General features: G+C 38.0%; 4 protein-coding genes across 10 annotated transcripts; 3 read left to right on the plus strand and 1 right to left on the minus strand.

Moving 5' to 3' along the window:
• Nucleotides 1–916: 916 nt before the first annotated feature.
• On the plus strand, nucleotides 917–3,800 carry LOC120002884 (probable anion transporter 5). Of its 2 annotated transcripts, XM_038851741.1 has the most exons (3): nucleotides 918–1,193; nucleotides 2,228–2,339; nucleotides 2,454–3,800. In XM_038851741.1, the coding sequence occupies exon 3, from the start codon at nucleotides 2,525–2,527 to the stop codon at nucleotides 3,704–3,706; it is 1,182 nt and encodes a 393-aa protein (XP_038707669.1). In that variant the 5' UTR covers nucleotides 918–1,193; nucleotides 2,228–2,339; nucleotides 2,454–2,524; the 3' UTR covers nucleotides 3,707–3,800. The 2 variants fall into 2 exon arrangements, with proteins under 2 accessions (XP_038707668.1, XP_038707669.1); XM_038851740.1 differs by having other exon boundaries at nucleotides 917–1,193; nucleotides 2,228–3,800.
• A 1,020-nt stretch (nucleotides 3,801–4,820) lies between these two features.
• LOC120001426 (glutamate receptor 3.2-like) lies at nucleotides 4,821–9,624 on the plus strand. Of its 2 annotated transcripts, none has more exons than XM_038849748.1 (7): nucleotides 4,821–5,223; nucleotides 5,693–5,965; nucleotides 6,102–7,444; nucleotides 7,556–7,833; nucleotides 8,205–8,236; nucleotides 8,331–8,725; nucleotides 8,885–9,624. In XM_038849748.1, the coding sequence occupies exons 2-7, from the start codon at nucleotides 5,716–5,718 to the stop codon at nucleotides 9,350–9,352; spliced, it is 2,766 nt and encodes a 921-aa protein (XP_038705676.1). In that variant the 5' UTR covers nucleotides 4,821–5,223; nucleotides 5,693–5,715; the 3' UTR covers nucleotides 9,353–9,624. The 2 variants fall into 2 exon arrangements, with proteins under 2 accessions (XP_038705676.1, XP_038705679.1); XM_038849751.1 differs by having other exon boundaries at nucleotides 4,821–4,982.
• Nucleotides 9,625–11,230: 1,606 nt separating this feature from the next.
• LOC120001427 (calcium-dependent protein kinase 26-like) lies at nucleotides 11,231–16,750 on the plus strand. Of its 4 annotated transcripts, none has more exons than XM_038849752.1 (9): nucleotides 11,231–11,411; nucleotides 11,810–12,651; nucleotides 12,974–13,117; nucleotides 13,224–13,376; nucleotides 14,324–14,439; nucleotides 14,594–14,761; nucleotides 15,217–15,441; nucleotides 15,861–15,972; nucleotides 16,506–16,750. In XM_038849752.1, exons 2-9 carry the CDS (start codon nucleotides 11,901–11,903, stop codon nucleotides 16,529–16,531), a joined length of 1,695 nt encoding a protein of 564 aa, XP_038705680.1. In that variant the 5' UTR covers nucleotides 11,231–11,411; nucleotides 11,810–11,900; the 3' UTR covers nucleotides 16,532–16,750. The 4 variants fall into 4 exon arrangements, with proteins under 4 accessions (XP_038705680.1, XP_038705681.1, XP_038705682.1 ...); XM_038849753.1 differs by lacking the exon at nucleotides 11,231–11,411 and adding an exon at nucleotides 11,469–11,589; XM_038849754.1 differs by lacking the exon at nucleotides 11,231–11,411 and adding an exon at nucleotides 11,493–11,597.
• A 143-nt stretch (nucleotides 16,751–16,893) lies between these two features.
• On the minus strand, nucleotides 16,894–19,226 carry LOC120001428. 2 transcript variants are annotated; one of them, XM_038849756.1, is made up of 4 exons: nucleotides 18,881–19,226; nucleotides 17,597–18,237; nucleotides 17,283–17,483; nucleotides 16,894–17,167 (listed from the first exon to the last, which is right to left on the minus strand). In XM_038849756.1, exons 1-4 carry the CDS (start codon nucleotides 19,113–19,115, stop codon nucleotides 17,126–17,128), a joined length of 1,119 nt encoding a protein of 372 aa, XP_038705684.1. In that variant the 5' UTR covers nucleotides 19,116–19,226; the 3' UTR covers nucleotides 16,894–17,125. The 2 variants fall into 2 exon arrangements, with proteins under 2 accessions (XP_038705684.1, XP_038705685.1); XM_038849757.1 differs by having other exon boundaries at nucleotides 17,597–18,259; nucleotides 18,881–19,065.
• Between the last annotated feature and the right edge of the window lie 61 nt (nucleotides 19,227–19,287).

Here is a 19,287-nt window from a genome sequence, read left to right on the forward strand (position 1 = left end):
CTTTAAGGAAGATTGTTTCTCGCTTGAGATCCCTAAAAAGTGACCCCCAAAAGACACTCATTTAATGTTGAGTGTTAGATGTGAAGTGGGTTCTATATGTGTGTTTTTAATCAATGATTATTTTAATGCCACATAGATTTGGGGAATTTTTGGGGGTCAAATTTTGGAGGTATCTAACATTGGCCATTGTGAAATCAACTTATTTATCAATAATTGCTCCTCTAATAATGATATGATTAAATTTTATTCAAATGGAGAAAATGACTAGGGAGGGGATTATCTAATTTATTAAAAAATTCTGAAGAGAATAAAGATTTGTTGACGCCACCTACTAGGATCACCCCTATATAATTAGGCTATGCACCATACTATAAGGGAGGCAGGGGTTGAAGCTAAAAGTTTATTCCGGCCATACTATAACTAGGGGAGATTAAAAAAATCGATTATGGGTCGAACAAAAATATGTATTTATAAAATTTTTGCATGTCCGAACCCTAATATGAATTAGATTTTGAATGTACTTAATTGATCAAATCCGGATTGGTTTAAATACGGAGGACAAGTAAATTAGATAATAACATAATCCGGGTTAGGGTCTGGACAAGTAAATTAGACAAAATTTTCGCGTTTGGACTCAAACCAGACTTTAAACCGGACAAAAAAAATAATATTTGGACTCAAATTTCGGATAAAATATGATAGTTTATACATGTATATAAACAAGGTGCAAAAGCTAATCCGAGCTAATTGTGCGTGAGAGGAATTGTAAATTTAAAAGATAAATACTAAATACATTAATACATATCTTTTTTATCACATATTTATCCTCTTGTGCTTCTTGTACTTGGTTTTCATCAGCAAGACTCCAAGGGAGGTAAAATTGTGTTTTTGTTGATGATATTAAAGTGTAGAGCTTCATCTACCCATTGGTTATTTCTTTCAGACTTGAGAGGAGCAACACCAACCACGTGAAGTTCTTTTGACTGATTCAACTCTGACAAAACCCCCCATTATATCACGTTGACTTCCCAAAATCTCCCTCTCTTTCTCTCTTCTTTCTCGTGTAGGGTTCATCTACTCTGAAATCAGCAAAATGTGGATTCGTTGACACTGCCATTCTCCGGAAGGGTCTTATTTCCAGACCCAATCGAAGCTTTTGGCAAAGAAGAATTCAGTGATTCATTCCAATTGAGGTACCTTGTCCTTTTTGCTTATCATTTCGGGTTATTGTTTCCTAAAATTTGATTTTTGTCCAACCATGTCGAATCGTTCAAGAATCCTCCTTCCTCACAGGCTACTGGTTCGGTTAGGATACAAAATTTGTTCGTAGCAAAAGTTTAGGGCTTTTCTTTTTTAATGATACCTTTTGCGCATTTGTGTGAGCACCCATTTACTATTTGATCTCGATTATTATACCCATTTCACTGTTGGTCTTGATTTGTACTGGGATCTTTTTGCGTTGAATGCTCCATAGAATCCTTAACTCATTCAGAAGTTTGCTTGTGAGCAGATTACATGAACACCATTTTTTTTTTTTTTTTGTAAGGAAGAGATAAAAGACTGTGTATTTGAGATGGAAGGATAAACAGTGATTTATGTGTAATAGTTAGTGTTGGGCAGTTAAACTATTGTTTGCTGTTACATTTTTTGTTCGAATTTTCGTTCACCGTATTAGAATTTAGAAGCCCTTGGTCAGACCTCCTTGTTATTTGTGACTTTTAAGTATTTATTTTTTAATCCTTTTTGTGTGAATTGAGCTTGTTAGGTCTTTTACTAATGAACAAAATGCACCTTGGCTGTGCCATTTGGGCTATACAAGAACTAGAAGTGGAGAGTTTTTAATCAATGACTTGTATGAACTGTGTGACTCGTATGATCAAGCGGGATTGTGTTTAATGGGCGTTAACTGCTAAGTAATGTACAAAAGCTTTTGGCAGAATGTAGTTGGGAGGATTTTCTATCGATGCTAAAAATGGTACATATTGCTAAGTCATTTACTGCTTTGATGGAGTTTATGTTGATTCCCCTATTCTTCTTGTATGCTTTCAGCTTCCATCGTACGGTTGTTCTGATATGCTAGTAGTGGTCACATTTCTTCAAAAGTAATATCATGCTATTCAGTTGAACACAATAGTATTATTTTTTTTATGCTATTTAGTCATTTGTGTTTTGCCTTTTGGTTTTCCTGTTGTACTGCCTAACCTCAATTGTACAACTCTCTTCATAGGGTTGTGCTGGTATCTTGGTTGCATGCATTTTTAGCTACTTCGAGAAACGAATGAGAAAAGAAAAGACAAGCTTTTGGAATGTGATTTCATTTGAGGACCACTAACTATATGGTATATGCTGCAATATTCACATAACGCAACGGTGAAGTATGAAGGCTTTAAAATTCCCAAAGCGTTACTTGATTGTCATTTTAACTTTCATTAGCACTTGTGTTTGCTATATAGAACGTGTGGGGTTCTCGATTGCATATACCATTGCGGCTGATTCTGCTGGAGTAAATCAATCAAGCAAAGGCATGATGCTCTCTGCCTTCTATTATGGGTATGCCTGCTCTCAGGTGCCTGGAGGATGGGCTGCTCAGAAAATAGGGGGAAGGAAGGTTCTTCTCCTTTCCTTTGTATTATGGTCATCAACTTGCTTTTTAGTACCCTTAGATCCCAATCGGGTTGTGATACTGGTAATTGCACGCTTGCTTGTTGGTGTTGCACAAGGGTTCATATTCCCATCAATCCACACTGTCCTGGCACAGTGGGTTCCACCCCACGAAAGGTCTAGATCTGTTTCTCTCACAACATCTGGAATGTACTTAGGTGCTGCTACTGGGATGCTTTTCTTGCCAAGCCTGGTGAAGTTCAAAGGTCCACAGTCAGTATTTCTTGCTGAAGCATCTTTAGGAATCATGTGGTCTCTACTTTGGTTTAATTATGCAAGTGACCCTCCTCGGTCTGAGCATCCAAAAGCTACTGCGGCTGGTTTTGGGGAATCTTTGCTGCCAGTCAAAGGAATTCAGAGGATAAAAATGGAGAATGAAGGTAGTACTGTCAGAAGTGCCAAAATTCCATGGAAGAAAATTTTAATTAGTTTGCCAGTCTGGGCAATTGTGGTGAATAACTTCACTTTCCATTATGCCCTTTATGTGCTGATGAATTGGCTGCCAACGTACTTTGAGCTGGGCCTCCAGCTCAGTCTCCAAGAAATGGGTTCTTCTAAAATGTTGCCGTATCTAAACATGTTCATATTCTCAAACATTGGTGGTGTGGTTGCTGATCATTTGATAACAATGAGAATCTTGTCCGTGACGAAAACTCGGAAGTTCTTAAACACAATCGGATTTGCCGTTGCTTCTCTTGCATTAATAGCACTGCCCATTTTTAGGAGTTCTAGTGGTGCTGTCTTTTGTTCTTCTGTGGCTCTTGGTTTTTTGGCACTGGGAAGAGCTGGTTTTGCTGTGAACCATATGGATATTGCCCCGAGATATGCAGGAATATTGATGGGGGTTTCAAACACTGCTGGCACATTAGCCGGAATTATTGGGGTTGACTTGACTGGTCGGTTGCTTGAGGCAGCTAAAAGTTCTTATTCAGATCTCTCAGGCCCCGAAAGCTGGAGAGCGGTATTTTTAATACCAGGGTTACTCTGCATTTTTAGTTCTGTTGTGTTTTTGCTATTTGCAACTGGGGAGAGGATTTTCGATTGAGGTTACAATGTTGTTTCAAAGCATTCATGTTCATGACTACCGCCGTTTGGTGAAAGATTTTAATGGATTTTTTGAACTAATGTTTAGTTTTTGATTCCGTTTTCTCCAATATCCCACCGATAAAAAAGAAAAGAAAGGAAGCAAGCTAAAACTTCTTATCCAATAATCGATTTTGTTTACAACTGCAAATTTTATGTAAAAAAGGTAATCAATAGGAATGCTAGAGATGTTCGCTCGCTGGGGAGATGAAACCCAACTATTGTCCTAACTACTCATAAAGGATAATTGGATAAAACACGATTATTACATGATAAGACACAAATACTATGACATGCCAATTGGAAGTCGTGAAAATTTCCCTATATACAAACAATTTAGTAAAATCATTAGATATTATTATACAACTAATGGTCCTTCTTATCTAGATATTAGACAACATCACAACACAACATAGAAAATTGATATTATATATAATCATTCTCTGGCATCCATCCCTTGCAACCTCTCCATCAAGACCAGGTACGAAGAGATCCTCCTAAGTTGATATATAATCATTCTCTTGGAGGAAATTGGTGTCCAATCACTTGACACTTATAAGGGGTTCATGATGAAACATGAATGGTAGTGTTAATGATGTCAAGCAATTTTTAGTAGCTTGGGACTTTTGAATTTTGATGGTGAGAAAGGCTGGACCACCATACCACAACTAAATGCGTCATTTCTCTAACTATCAATTTATTTATTTTTTTATAATTCTCCAAATATCTATGGGAATGAAAAGTATTGAAAACATGGAATCAAAGGAATCAGCTGAGCAAAGAAGCAGCAGATAAAGTCATCTTTGGCCAAAAACGAAGAGGACAAAATCGCAATTACAATGTGAAATTGCAGCCTACCCTTATCCTCCCCAAACACACTCAAGCTGCCAATCCATCATTATTATCATCACTTACATTAAATGGCATAAAAAAATCCAAATAAAAAAAATCCCTTAAAAAAACCAATTTTGTTCTTTTCTAATTCTCCTGTACATTGCCATAAACCAGAGGTTACGTTCACTCGAAGAGTCATTGTCTACTTGTGTTGATGTCTTCCTGTAGCATTACTGTGCATAGATCTTGCGTTTGTTTCTCATAAAGACAAAAAAAGAAAAAAAGATGCTCCTCCTGAGGTTGGCATTTGCTCTCCCAACCCAACAATTCACGCTGCCTTTAAACCAATTTGCTGATTCCGCCTCCAACATCTGCAACTATTTCCAGCATTTCACTTTTCAAGAGTAAGTGGAATGGAAACCCAACCCACCAAGTTGTTCTCTTTCTGCTTCTCCAAGTATTCTCTCTTTCATTACTATGCACTTAAATTGATGGAAAAAGTCTCCTACCATCCTTTTCTGTGATTTCCCACCTGCTTTGCCTTCTTTATCTTTTATTTCCATTTACAGAAACCTCTCTAGTGATGGGTGGTCTCTATGCCTCAACGCTCCTCCTCTAGAATTTCTTCCGTCCTTTGGTCTTGAGGTGAGTGCTTATTCTTCGTGACACCCAGAATCGCCTGAAATTTCACTTTTTGTCTGTTTCCTCTTGATGGGCAGCTACTTCTCATTTGTTATATCTTGTTTTAGCAGGACAAGTTTGTTCTCTCTCTTTCTCCCTCTTTTTTCTCCGCCTTTTGCTTTATCACATGCCTTTAACTATTTTTTTTTTAATAAAATTTGCTCTTAGTATGTATGTGACTATGCGGGACTCCAATTGGGTTTCATTTTGAGTTGATTAAGGTTGCTTCTTGGCTTGGACAATGATGATTTGTCTGATTATTCATGCCTTAGGCTGTTGATTTGTTATTCTCTCCGGATGTTCTGGAAAATTATCTTCTTATAAAAAATTGTGTTATTTCTAGCATAAGTTGCGGCAAGTGTGATTTAGTAGTTAAATTTTGAGCGCTCTATCTATTCATTTATGCGTTTCTCTATTTTGTTTTGGATGATAGGTAGTATCACATAAGGCATCACCATGAATTTGGTATGGCTTGTGTCAATTCTCGTTCTCTGTGTTCGATCATTTTCGGAAGCAGCTCGAGGCCCCAATGTTATAAAAATTGGAGCTCTCTTGACCCTTAACTCTATTAATGGAAAAGTTTCACGGATTGCCTTGAAGGCTGCTGAGGATGATATAAATTCCGATCCAAGATTTCTTGGCGGAAGGAAATTGTCTATAACCATCCATGATTCCAAGTTCAATGGATTTCTTAGCATCATTGGTGGTAGGTGTGCCGTCCTTTGCATGCTTCTTATTTGGTATTGTTTTCAGGTGTCCACAAACTTGCCTATTTTCACGTTACTTTGTCTCATTCTCCGGTTAACTCTTTTCTCAAGCTTCATGTTTTCTGTTGATGACAGCATTAGAGTTCATGGAGGCTGATACCGTAGCCATAATTGGTCCACAAAATGCAGTTATGGCCCATGTACTCTCACATCTTGCAAATGAACTTCATGTTCCGTTCTTATCATTCACAGCTCTAGACCCCACCCTGACTCCTCTACAGTATCCTTACTTTGTCCAGACAGCCCCCAATGATGAGTTTCAGATGACCGCCATTGCTGACATTGTCAGCTATTTTGGCTGGGGAGAGGTTGTTGCTATTTATAGCGATGACGATCAGAGCCGAAATGTTGTTACTATCTTAGGTGATAAGCTTGCAGAGAGGCGCTGCAAAATTTCCTATAAAGCAGTTCTTGCCCCGGATCCAACAGCAAACCGCAGTGATGTTATGAATGAATTGGTCAAGGTTCAACAGATGGAATCGCGAGTAATTGTTCTAAGTACCTTCAAAAGAACAGGTCTCTTGGTTTTTGATGTGGCCAAGAGTATTGGCATGATGGAGAATGGCTATGTATGGATAGCTACTACTTGGCTATCTACTGTTCTTGACTCAACTTTGGCACTGTCTTCAAAGACAGCCAACACTCTCCATGGATCTCTAACACTTCGCCCTCACATTCCTGATTCACAAAGAAAGAGAGCATTTATGTCGCGTTGGAACCAGCTGAGTAATGGCTCCATTGGTTTGAACCCTTATGGTCTATATGGCTATGACACCGTTTGGATGATTGCACATGCTGTAAAACAGCTTTTAGATCAGAATGGCTCCTTTTCATTCTCGAATGATTCAAACTTAAGTGGTATTGGAGGAGGAACTCTGAATCTTGAAGCATTGAACGTATTTGATGGAGGAGAACAGTTGCTTAAAAACATTTTGCAAATCAATATGACAGGTGTGACAGGTCCTATTCAGTTTAATCCAGATAGATCGCTGCTATATCCTTCATATGATATCATTAATGTAGTCGAAAGCAATCATCAGCAGATTGGATACTGGTCCAACTATTCTGGCCTTTCTGTCGTGCCCCCTGAGACACTTTATGAGAAACCACCAAACCGTTCATTTTCAAGCCAACATCTATTAGACGTGGTATGGCCTGGAGGAGGGACAGCTAAGCCTCGTGGATGGGTTTTTGCAAACAATGGAAGGGAGTTAAGAATAGGAGTTCCAAACCGAGTTAGTTATCGAGATTTTGTCTCAAAAGTCAATAGTACCGAGATAGTCCAAGGATACTGCATAGATGTGTTCCTTGCTGCCTTAAAATTGCTTCCATATCCAGTTCCACACAAGTTTGTTCCTTTCGGGGATGGTCTGAAGAATCCCAGCTACAGCGATCTTGTATTTAAGATCTTATCAGGCGTAAGTAAAATTCAGCATAAATGTGAAAATGGAAAGAAGAGAAAGATGTTTTATTATGTATGAAAGAATAATAGTGTAGTTTCTTCTGATGTTGTGGACTGGTTCTTTCAGGACTTTGATGCTGCTGTGGGTGACATTGCAATTGTCACAAACCGGACAAAGATTGTGGATTTCACTCAGCCATATATCGAGTCTGGCCTAGTTGTGGTGGCACCGGTCAGGAAGTTGAATTCAAGCCCATGGACATTCTTGCGGCCATTTACTCCTTTGATGTGGGGTGTCACGGCAGTTTTTTTCCTTATTGTTGGATCTGTTGTATGGATTCTTGAACACAGAACTAACGATGAGTTCCGGGGCCCTCCTAAGAAACAGATTGCCACAATCTTTTGGTGAGTACAAAAAAATCATTCGACAAACACTGATGTACATTCATGTCTACGTATATAAACCAATATGGTGTATATGATTGAAACATAAACCTCATTACCGGCTTTAACTTCTAATATCATGCTGAAAACCATAATATGAACAAGCAGATGAATGATTTTTCTCCTTTATTTGGATGAATGAGAAAAGTCATACCTGTGCGTCAAGATTTCTGGTCAGGCGTGTGATAAGAGAAGGAAATTGGAGAACTGTTTAGGCAATATTGTATGTTGCGTTTTACAATTGTTGTAGTTAAGATTCAATATGCAGCATCCCTTTTCATTGGAAATGTTTTTTCTAACTTCTGGAATATGTTACTTGTTATTCCCTGCAGGTTCAGCTTCTCTACTATGTTTTTTTCCCACAGTAAGTTCCTCTTTTTGGCAATTAGTGCTAAAATTTGACCTCGAATTGACTATCACCTAAACCAACCATTCCAATTCTGTACATTGTCATTCAGGAGAAAATACAGTAAGCACACTGGGTCGCCTTGTGGTGATCATTTGGCTTTTTGTCGTATTGATAATTAACTCAAGCTACACTGCAAGCCTGACTTCAATCCTCACAGTGCAACAGTTATCCTCACCCATCAGAGGGATTGACAGCTTAGTGACAAGCAACCAACGTATTGGATTCCAAGTTGGATCTTTTGTGGAAAATTATCTGAGTGAGCAACTAAATATTGCAAAACATAGACTTGTTCCACTTGGGTCACCTGAAGAATATGCTATTGCACTTAAGAGGGGAAATGTTGCTGCAGTAGTTGATGAAGGACCTTATGTCGAGCGCTTCCTCTCGGACCATTGTGCTTTCTCCATTAGAGGCCAAGAGTTCACCAAAAGTGGGTGGGGATTTGTAAGTATCTCAAGTTTTTATCATTAAGCTTACTATCCTTTTTGAAGTAGCCACAAAATGTTTTCTTGCATGGGGTCTCTGCCTAACCCATTGTGAAGTCTCCACAAAGTGTATTCTGATTGTACTCTTTGTATGTACATTTCTTTATTCGTTTCCCAGGCATTTCCCAGAGATTCGCCTTTAGCCATTGACATGTCAACTGCCATTCTTGCTTTGTCTGAGAATGGTGAGCTTCAGAAGATCCATGAAAAGTGGCTGTCACCAAAGAAGGCTTGTGATTCCCACAACTCTGTTGCTGATTCAGAACAGCTTCAGTTAAAGAGCTTCTGGGGGCTATATCTGATCTGTGGGATTGCATTCTTGCTTGCTCTCCTCATATACTTCTTCTTGATGTTACGGCAGTTCAGCCGTCACCGGCCTGATGAATCATTGACATCTAGCCAAGGGAGTGGTCCTTCTTCACGCCTGCAGACATTCTTATCATTTGCAGATGAAAAGGAAGATGAGTGGAAAAGCAGATCAAAGAGAAAACGTAGAGATTCGTCATCATTTAATGGTTATATGAAAGACGATGAGTCTCGGGATGGATCGGTGAGAATAGATCGGGAAATTTCTCAGGACTCGTGAGAGGCAAAGTGATGGTAGTTGGCCTCTTGAATCCATCCTGGTTGTATTACAAAACAAACTAATTCTTTTCCAGATCATTTGTACCCCCATATAGTCCTTTAGTATTATGCCCCATATAGTCATTCCATGTTTGGGTAGAGATATCTTAGCCAAGCGAAGTTTGTTATAGGTATTTCAATGTATTTAGCAGTCTATACAACACCGCTATATATGTATATCTATGATAATGATACTTGAAAAACCAATGTATTATGACAACATTTCAATTGCAATGTTGATATACAATTTTATTGAATAAAATCCAAGCTGTTTTCCTTATTTCATGCTCGTTTGGATTCTGAAGACAGCTTGAATCATTGAATCTGGGTTTGCATTATTAGCAAGTAATTGCCCACTTGCCCTTGATGCAGATAGATTGTGGTTTCACTTCCAATAGAGAACTCACGCTCGTGATCTCTTCGATCTTTTCTGATCCTGATTGAAAACTGTTGTGTTTCGAGCGGGAAGAATAGATTAATTACCCAACTCAAACATAGAAAATTCAATAGCACATAAATCATACTTTTAATTAGCATCCTAGCAAAGATACATGTTTTTTTCCCCGGTAGGGTAATATGCAACCAGAGTACAAGCTCACTGATGTTTGCCAACCACCACCATGCAGTCTGCGGATCGTCTGTCCTGCAGTTCACAATTGACCATTTGTTTTTGACTTCAACAAGCTTGATAAATTATGGGGCTTTAGGTTACTCTGTTTTTGAATTGGAGAACCATACACCTAACCTTAGAGCATCCACATCAGATTACCTAAACATGAGTCTGTATGTAAAATTTAGAGATTTTGTCAAAATAGAGGTCTGCATCAGATTACCTAGAGGTTCCCTATTTTACAGAATATGAACAGTAGTTCTCTACATCTAGAGAACCACTATTCACTTCCCTAAACATAAAATAATATTTTTTACTACTTTATTTTCTACTCTCTCCTCTCTACTCATTTTTTCCCTCCTCTCTCTCCTCACTCCTTTCTTTCTCTCTCTTCTTTCTCTCTCATCTCTTTCTCTCTCATCTCCTCACATTTTGACTCCTTTCTCTCTCCTCACTTTTTTTCTCTCTCTCTCTTCTTTCTCTCTCCTCACTCTCTCCTCTCTCTCTCCTCACTCCTTTCTTTCTCTCTCCTCTTTCTCTCCTCACTTTTTCTCTCTCTTCTTTCTCTCTCCTCAATTTTTTTCTCTAATTTTTAATAACATTAATTTATTATTTTAATTAATATATTGTTTTAAATGTAATTAATTTATTATTTTAAATAGAAGTAGTTTATATGAATAGAATAAATAAAGGAAAGAGAAATAAATATTATTTTAATGCAATAGAGAATATGATAGGTAATCTGATGCAGTGTTGATTGGATAGGGAATCTGTAAAATAGGGGAAAGTGACATTTTGTCTGTATTTTAGGGAATCTGTTAAGAAACTGATGCAGATGCTCTTATTGCTGAAACGAGTTAATACTCAAGAAATTAGACAAAATTTTATTTTTAAAGAAAACATTAAAAAAATTTATATTGAACACCACCATAATGATCTGACCAAACAGACCTTTAGCACACGCAGTTTGAATAAGAACCACTTGCACTTAAACCCCGCGTGGCAAACACCCACCAGTGAAACCAATAATCTGTTGGATCATTTACTCTCCGCTGTGTACTCTCTTCCTCACCAATCAGGGTCAACGGTGAATCTCTGCTTCTTCTTACTATTTTTCCTTTTTCTGGCTTTTCATTTTAATATTTTCATTTTGTAGTGTAAAAATTATTATCCAAATTATTATATTCGATGATGCTGGTGTGCAGAAATTAAAAAGCCGAATAATAGAGAGAGGGGGAGGTTAGCTGGTCAGCACTCTCATCCGATGATGTTTCCCGGCAATAACATCAACTCAATAATCAACTTGAAGATTTTGGAAACTTTGAATAGACAGCTGCTCTTACCCACTTTTATAATCTTCAACTCTTTGTTTCTTTCTGACGGCTGCTCATTCATTGCTCCTTACCACCTGGTACAAATCCATCTCCTCTATCACTTTTTTTTTTAAATTATTTTTTTATATGCTGGTAATGGTATCAATCTATATCTTGATCCTTTCACTTTATTCTTTTGTGGGCTTCTCTCAAGATTTGGTTTTTATTGTTGCCTGATTGTGGTTTTCTTTTGTAACCCTGACAACGCAAATATTGGTAAAGTGGTAGTTATCTTCCTTCTCCTATAATTTTGACGAAAGTAATTAAGTTTTTTGCTGAAATAAACACTGATTTGGAGTCTGATCTGAGATGGGTTGCTTTTGCTTTTGTGTGGATTAGGGAATATTGCTGTAACTTTTTCATGTTTGATCTTGAGGTTTCTTTTTCTGTGTCTGGACTGATTTGCTTATGAACATTTTTCTTTCGTATGCATCAGTGTAATTGATGGCACGCATTTTTTATGAGGAAGAAGCAGTGAATGAAGTGTGGTAATAATACCAATAACATAGGAGAACATCGACTGTTTCATGGGCAACGCATGCCGTGGATATTTCAAAGGAGAATTATTTCAGGGCATTCAGCCCCACGATCAATCTACCTCCAAGCGCAACACAAATTCCTCTGACCGCTCCAATTCCGATCATTCCCCTTCCAGCCTCACCACTGCCAGCAATTTCTCCAAAGATAACTCCAAAAGAGAGAACCATTTACCTGCCATGAGCCCCACTAAGAAAGATACCATTATGAGACGGAATCCTGACACCCAGGCTTACTATGTTCTTGGCCATAAGACTGCCAACATTCACGATCTTTACACACTAGGTCGTAAACTAGGACAAGGACAATTTGGTACTACCTACCTATGCACCGAGATAGCCACGGGCATTGAGTTTGCTTGCAAATCCATCTCCAAGAGGAAATTGATCTCTAGAGAGGATGTGGATGATGTTAGAAGGGAGATTCAGATAATGCACCATTTGGTTGGTCACAAGAACATTGTGACAATTAAAGGCGCATATGAGGATCCCTTGTATGTGCATATCGTGATGGAGCTTTGTGCTGGTGGTGAATTGTTTGATAGAATTATCCAGAGGGGCCACTACAGTGAGAGGAAAGCAGCTGAGTTGACAAAGATCATTGTCGGGGTTGTTGAGGCTTGTCATTCCCTAGGGGTTATGCATAGGGATTTGAAGCCAGAGAATTTTTTGTTGGTTAACAAAGACGATGATTTCTCTCTCAAAGCCATTGATTTTGGACTGTCTGTATTCCTCAAACCAGGTACCTAACATTTTCCCTATTTTTCTGGCAGGTTAGATTGAATTATATGGATGTCTATATTAATGTAGGTGTTGGATAGTTTGTGTTTGAATCTAAGTGCATACAAGACTGGATATTGCCTCTTACCAAAAACAAAAGACTGGATATTACCTGATGCACCCTAGTTATTTTATCTGCACTTGTTTATATGGTTAGTTTTTTTTTCCCATAGATGATCTTGTTGGATTGAACTTTTCACCCTGTATATCATACATATTAAAGAAAAGAATTTTATATTGAACTCGGTGTTTTCTTCAACTTTCTAAATCCTTTACCATTTCAGGTCAAGTTTTCACTGACGTGGTTGGTAGTCCTTATTACGTTGCCCCGGAAGTCCTTCTCAAGCATTATGGGCCAGAAGCAGATGTGTGGACAGCAGGGGTGATTTTGTATATATTGCTTAGTGGTGTACCACCTTTTTGGGCAGGTATGCAAAATTTGTTTATTTTTGGGTGTACCGCCATAACAAGAATGAACCTTTTGCTTTACGTGATTGTGAATTATGCTAAAACCCTTATTTGCATGTTGTTCAGAAACACAGCAGGGAATATTTGATGCTGTTTTGAAGGGACATATCGACTTTGATTCAGACCCATGGCCCCTTATATCGGACAGTGCAAAGGACCTTATAAGGAAGATGCTATGCTCTCAGCCTTCACGACGTTTGACTGCTCATGAAGTGCTATGTATGTTTAACATTTTTTTTCTGGATATTCTAGAGAACTTTTCTGTTGTGGTTGAAATTTAAGAAGCTACTCTCCGAATTTGTGATTAATTTTCCTTATTTACTACCATGCACATGATTAGAGGAAGACCTAAAAGGGCATAGCTTGAAGTATTAAAAAAGTATATGGATTCAATAAGAATTGATGAAAGTATGATTCTAGATGGAAATGAATGGCGGAAACGAATACACATGGTAGCTTCCCGATGATTTTTTTTTATAGACTCACGTAGTTGGGATAAAGGCTCTGATGATAATAATAACTACTACGCACATGATTCCAGGCGATAACCAAATTATTAGTATATAGAACCAACATAACACCACTGTGTGTGATTTACACACAAAGCTTGGGATGTCTCTTGAAACTGCTTTCTGATTGATATGTATTACTATCAATGGTAGCTTGCATATCTACTGGAAATGCATCTCTAATATATACGCCAACTTGAAATGACTCGGTGTCGCAGGAGTAAGAAAATACTTGTTCTAATATCTCAGACCCACCAAATTCTTGTTAAATAGTTTTGTAATAAATACAATTCCCTTCTAAGAACTTTTTCTTCTTCTAGGATTTGACCACCAGAAAGATTCTGTGCAGTTGACACCATATTTGTTATGTACTTATGCTATCTTAGTGCACAGACGAACGTGTGGCTTAGTGGTAGAGTTGTAGGGGTACAACTGACACCATATTCATTACTAGAGGTTACAAATTCAATTCCTAAAATAACCCTGTCCACATATTATATGGTTATCCCCAGCCCTGCCCACTGCTGGAGGCTTATGCACGGGAGTTTATTTTTTACTATTTTACCTTTACCTTTACCTTTACCTATGCTATCTTAGTGCACTTAATTGTTGTCATCTCAAGATCAGATTTCTAATACTTCCTCCTCTTATATGTAGGTCATCCTTGGATTTGTGAAAATGGAGTTGCTCCTGACAAGGCACTAGATGCAGCTGTGCTTTCTCGTCTGAAAACATTCTCTGCGATGAACAAATTAAAGAAAATGGCTTTGCGGGTAAGTATATGCGAATGATACTTGTATGTTGATATAGCTGCTTTTCTATATTTTGTTTAAAATGTATATATTTGATGTTGACTGGTATGCTCCTTTCCAAGGCCAAAAACTTGACCTAATTCTGACGAGGTCTTTGGCCTATTTTTTGCTATAGGTAATAGCGGAAAGCCTCTCTGAGGAAGAGATTGCTGGATTGAGAGAAATGTTTAAGGCAATGGATACTGATAACAGTGGTGCAATCACATTCGATGAACTCAAAGCTGGTCTACGAAGATATGGCTCACAAATGAATGATACAGAGATACGAAACCTTATGGATGCGGTAAGACAATTGCTTCAAGACTGAAATTCTGACTTCTTTGTTCTTTCAGGCAAGGAAAAAAATAGGAAAGAAGAAGAAAGAAAGAAACATCTTCTGTAGTTGTTAAGGACTGTGTAATTCTAAGTTACTTTTCCATTTTACTATTTTTATTATTTCATTTCCAGACCCTCCCACCACTGCAGGAGCCTTTGTGCTAGGTTTGACTCTTTTTTTTTGAGTTATTTTCTTAAAATTTCATTGTGTTTCTGGGTTTTGTTGCACAGTACTTGCTTGGTATTCCTTGGATTTAGTTTACTTGCAAAAATTTTTAGGATTGGAATTTATATAAAAAATAGTTTTAATTTATCGTTACTAGGGTGATATTGAATATATTGTATTATGCTTATTTTATAAATTATAATTCAGTTGTAGAGTTTTTCGCACTCGGCTAATTAGTTGTACTTTTTTTTTTTCAGGCTGATGTGGACAACAGTGGGACCATAGACTATGGAGAATTCATTGCTGCAACCATCCATCTTAACAAACTAGAACGTGAGGAACATCTAATGGCAGCATTTCAATACTTTGACAAGGATGGAAGTGGATATATTACAATTGATGAGCTTCAGGCAGCTTGTCATGAACATAACATGCCTGATGAATTACTTGAGGATATCATCAGAGAGGTTGATCAAGATAATGTTAGTCATCTAAACTTGATCTTAATTTACATCTGCCTTTCTCTCTGCACCTATTTTCTCGAAGTGAATGTGCGGGATGCATCTGAATGACTGGATGGTTCTTGTATGAATTCCTACATATGAATGGACTTTTAATTATAAGCTTGAGGCTTCAAGTTTGTTCTCTAGTGCCTTGCCGTCCACATTGGTCCTTTCTATTACAGATAATGCCTATGGTTCAGGGAATGGGTGTGATACTAGTGTGTATGCACGTGTATTTGTCTTGCTGTGTGAGGGACTGGATGATGTATGATGATCCCATCTAAATTCTGATAAAAATTTATATAACATAAATGTAGGTATTTGCTGCTTTAATTTCCCATTTCCATTCATTGTTGATCACCGGATTTAACTTTTTTTGGCTATTTTTTGTTTCTTAGGATGGAAGGATTGATTATGGGGAATTCGTTGCGATGATGCAAAAAGGAAATGCCGGTATTGGTAGACGAACTATCCGAAGCAGTCTGACCATGACAATGATAGATGCACCAGGTACTCATTAGCTGCCGATTATGGACATTGTGAGTGTACAGTTATTGTTTGATTTTGTCATATTACAATTTCCCCCTGTACCATTTAATTTCAGTACAAAATGGTGCTTTCTTTTCTGTTATAGAATAGCTTCTAACAGGTCTCACATTTTGGATATTTAAGATTAAAAGGAGGGGAGATCAAAAGAACATGTAGTTCCTATTTTTGAATGGAACATGGAGGTACTTTTAGACTTGCAAGCTTTGCAAACGACTAGCAAGTATACTGATAAAACTGATAATTTGATGCTTATTTACAGTTATATGATTTATGTAGGATTCTCTAAATTTTTTATTCGAGTTTGAAGACAAATGTAAATGTGAATACGGATTCAGCCATTGAAAACTTGCCTCAATACATTTTTTCTGAATATCAGGCTAATGATGCTAGCTTCATTGCTTTTTGTGTCTGGTATTGAATTAAATTAATTCCTATTCGAGTTTTTCATTATGGAGCTATAAAAAATATATCCATCCGACTCCAAATGTTGACAGGTTGTACTGCAAAGCCTTCTGAGTGAGGATGCTTAGCACGAAAGCCTCAAGAAGCAGTTTTGGACATCCTGGCCTGGAGGTTTCCCACTTGATCTGTTGCTGAAATATGTGTGTGCATTTGTCAGTTGTATGACTTGAGAGTTGGTAAATGAATCTTTGGTTGGTAACTTTTAGGTGCTTTATTTGAAGCTTCCTATTGATTTTTGAAGTAAAAGAGAAAAGAAAAAAATGTTCTGAACTACTGATATTATGATATTGATCAAGTGTCCTACGAGGACCCTCGGTAGAGAGATGATACTGCTTCGAAAGCTTGGAGTCTTCTCATGGATTGGTACACACGTCAAGTGCGCAAAATTTCTTATCAAACATCAACTAAATGCCATGTTGATAATCAATATTAGGTTTCATATTAAACTCTGCATAATCTCTATATGCATTTCAAGTAACCACTCACAATGATGTCCTCCGGACTAGGTAAAACCATGATGTTCCATAACAACCATGCAACCATTCACTATTTTCTTGATTGAATTCCTGCCCAACTCAGATACATGTACTAATCGAATAAAGCTGTTGTCTACCTCCTTACCCTGAGGCTGGTTACCGCTGTTGTTTATTTGCTACTCTCCTGAAATTGCTATTTCTTGGGATATTGAAATTTCCTACAGGAAATAAAATTTTAAAAAAAAAGCCAATTTATGTCCAAACAAGCACAAACTGATAGACATTTTTAACCGGCAAAAGACAGTCTATGCCAGATTGATGTATAGTCTTTACCTTCAACTTCGCATCGCCAGAGAATATGCATCTTGATGTGATAGCGTGCCCATTGTTTAACAGCCACCCAGCCTCACTGAACATTTCACCATCTTCATTTGCTTTAAATACACACCAGAGTTGCTTTGGAAGCAATATCAGGTCGCGTTCATCTCTTGTTGTCTTCTGCTCACTGTCATCTACAAGTTCTTGAAGGTTGCTCTGCCATTCACAGGACAAGTTCAAAACAAAAACAAATCAGGAAGGAAGGAAATCAAACAATTCAAGTTTCTAATGCGTGATGCTTCAGCAATGAAAAAGGTTTAAAAACTCACAGTCTGACAAACACTGAATCTGGCAACAGCACTGGCGCTTTGCCAGGCACCAACAACTTGAGAAGTCAACATGGCAGCCGTGGATGCAAATGCAGAATCACGAATGGCACATCCACCAAGCTGTTCACCATTTCGGAATGGCCCATACCATTGCTCACAGAAGACTTTAACATTCTGCAGTTCCATGCTTGTATCACCTAAACGAATAACCTGAACTACCCTTACACGAGACTCCCGATCTTGAGGATTGATCAAGCAGTACTCCAACTCTAATAACTTATGCATCCTGGGATCCTGAATTGGCCACATAGCCACGTAGCAGCCACTACTTTGATATGCAAAAGCAAGAACTTTATTATCTACAGTTCCGACAATTCTTTCATCAACGCTATATCGTGTGGCAGCATCAGCCTCACACCCGACTGTGGGAAGTAGCTTAATAGTCTTGTAAGTCATAGAAGGGTTGTCTGGCTGAGCAAGTGTGGGGCACTGGGTTTGCCAATCGAAAACCTTGACCTCCCATTCTCTGTAAGCTTCTGGCACAACAGATTCCGGAAGTTCGACTGGCTTCCCTTCGCTTGTAAAGTCTGCTCCAAACCCATCCCATTCTCCAGACACATTTCTAGCAAATTCGGACCATGCTTTTAGCAGAGAACAGGAAGACTATGGTAAGAAAGAAAGCAGAAAATAAGAACTGGAATTATAGCGAGATTAAGACAGATGAATCGAGGCATCACCCAGAATCAGTTTAAGCTCATCAAAAGACTTGATCCCAAACCAGTTGCAAGACCCCTTTTGATGTTAATCAACTCGATTCACACACAAAAAAGACTCTCAATTCATACTTAAAACTAACAACAATTCGTACTTAAAACTGTCTATATTTGTTTATCTTTTCATGGTTTCACGATACAAATTAGTTTATTCCTAATTCCGAAGGGGGTTGCTCCAACTGAAAACAGTAATACCTATACCATATCCCAATATTCCCATCATCACATGGTAAATATGAGTACTTGAGCATTTTTTTTTCCATCTCTTCATTATACTTTTTATATGGATATATAAAGATACAGAATAGGATTACTCTATGGTATTGCCACGGCCATCAATCTTTCATGGATATCAAACCTAATATTTCTTAGCATCTCTCTAACCTAATTTCAGATAATGATTGCAATTCAAATATATCATTGAAAGAAGTGATGGTTTGATCAAATTGGAGCAAAAAGGAATGACTTTATTTCAGAACAAGGAAAAGGGAGTGTGAAAGATGGAACTTACAAGTAATAGCGGTGGTGTCAGAGGAAGTTGAGCCACGAAGTTGAACATCAGAGACAGCGGCGTTTCCTGCTGCGGAAGAAGAGATGACAAAGGATGGAAGTTTGGATTGATGGGTGCGTTTAAATTGAGAGTGAGAGTACAATTTATAAGGGTGTTTGTGGAATGGGAGATTCGTGAGATGTATAAAGGAGGTTCTGTTTTGGGAGATAATACTGTTGGCTGCTGCTAATGCCATTTTTTACGCCTTTGCCTCCCCCCTCTCTCCCTCTCTCTGTCAGCGTTTATTTGGCGTCACACAAGGCAGAAGAGGAGAAGAGGAGAAGAGGAGGAGAAGATTGATGGATAGAGAGAAAGGGTGATGGAATCACGGAATATTCCTCCTCAAATTTTTAATTTATCTGCAAACC

Source organism: Tripterygium wilfordii, chromosome 7, assembly GCF_013401445.1.
Source record: "Tripterygium wilfordii isolate XIE 37 chromosome 7, ASM1340144v1, whole genome shotgun sequence".
Lineage (NCBI taxonomy): Eukaryota > Viridiplantae > Streptophyta > Magnoliopsida > Celastrales > Celastraceae > Tripterygium > Tripterygium wilfordii.

Coding starts and splice junctions, on each gene's coding strand:
- LOC120001428 (XM_038849756.1), bottom strand. CDS start 19,115: ATGGCATTAGCAGCAGCCAACAGTATTATCTCCCAAAACAGAACCTCC. Junction 18,238..18,880: donor TGACACCACCGCTATTACTT/GTAAGTTCCATC, acceptor CTCTGCTAAAAG/CATGGTCCGAATTTGCTAGA. Junction 17,168..17,282: donor CTGGCGATGCGAAGTTGAAG/GTAAAGACTATA, acceptor TATTTCCTGTAG/GAAATTTCAATATCCCAAGA.
- LOC120002884 (XM_038851740.1), top strand. CDS start 2,378: ATGAAGGCTTTAAAATTCCCAAAGCGTTACTTGATTGTCATTTTAACT.
- LOC120001426 (XM_038849748.1), top strand. CDS start 5,716: ATGAATTTGGTATGGCTTGTGTCAATTCTCGTTCTCTGTGTTCGATCA. Junction 5,966..6,101: donor ATTTCTTAGCATCATTGGTG/GTAGGTGTGCCG, acceptor TGTTGATGACAG/CATTAGAGTTCATGGAGGCT. Junction 8,237..8,330: donor TACTATGTTTTTTTCCCACA/GTAAGTTCCTCT, acceptor ATTGTCATTCAG/GAGAAAATACAGTAAGCACA.
- LOC120001427 (XM_038849752.1), top strand. CDS start 11,901: ATGGGCAACGCATGCCGTGGATATTTCAAAGGAGAATTATTTCAGGGC. Junction 14,762..15,216: donor TACGAAACCTTATGGATGCG/GTAAGACAATTG, acceptor TTTTTTTTTCAG/GCTGATGTGGACAACAGTGG. Junction 15,973..16,505: donor GACAATGATAGATGCACCAG/GTACTCATTAGC, acceptor AAATGTTGACAG/GTTGTACTGCAAAGCCTTCT.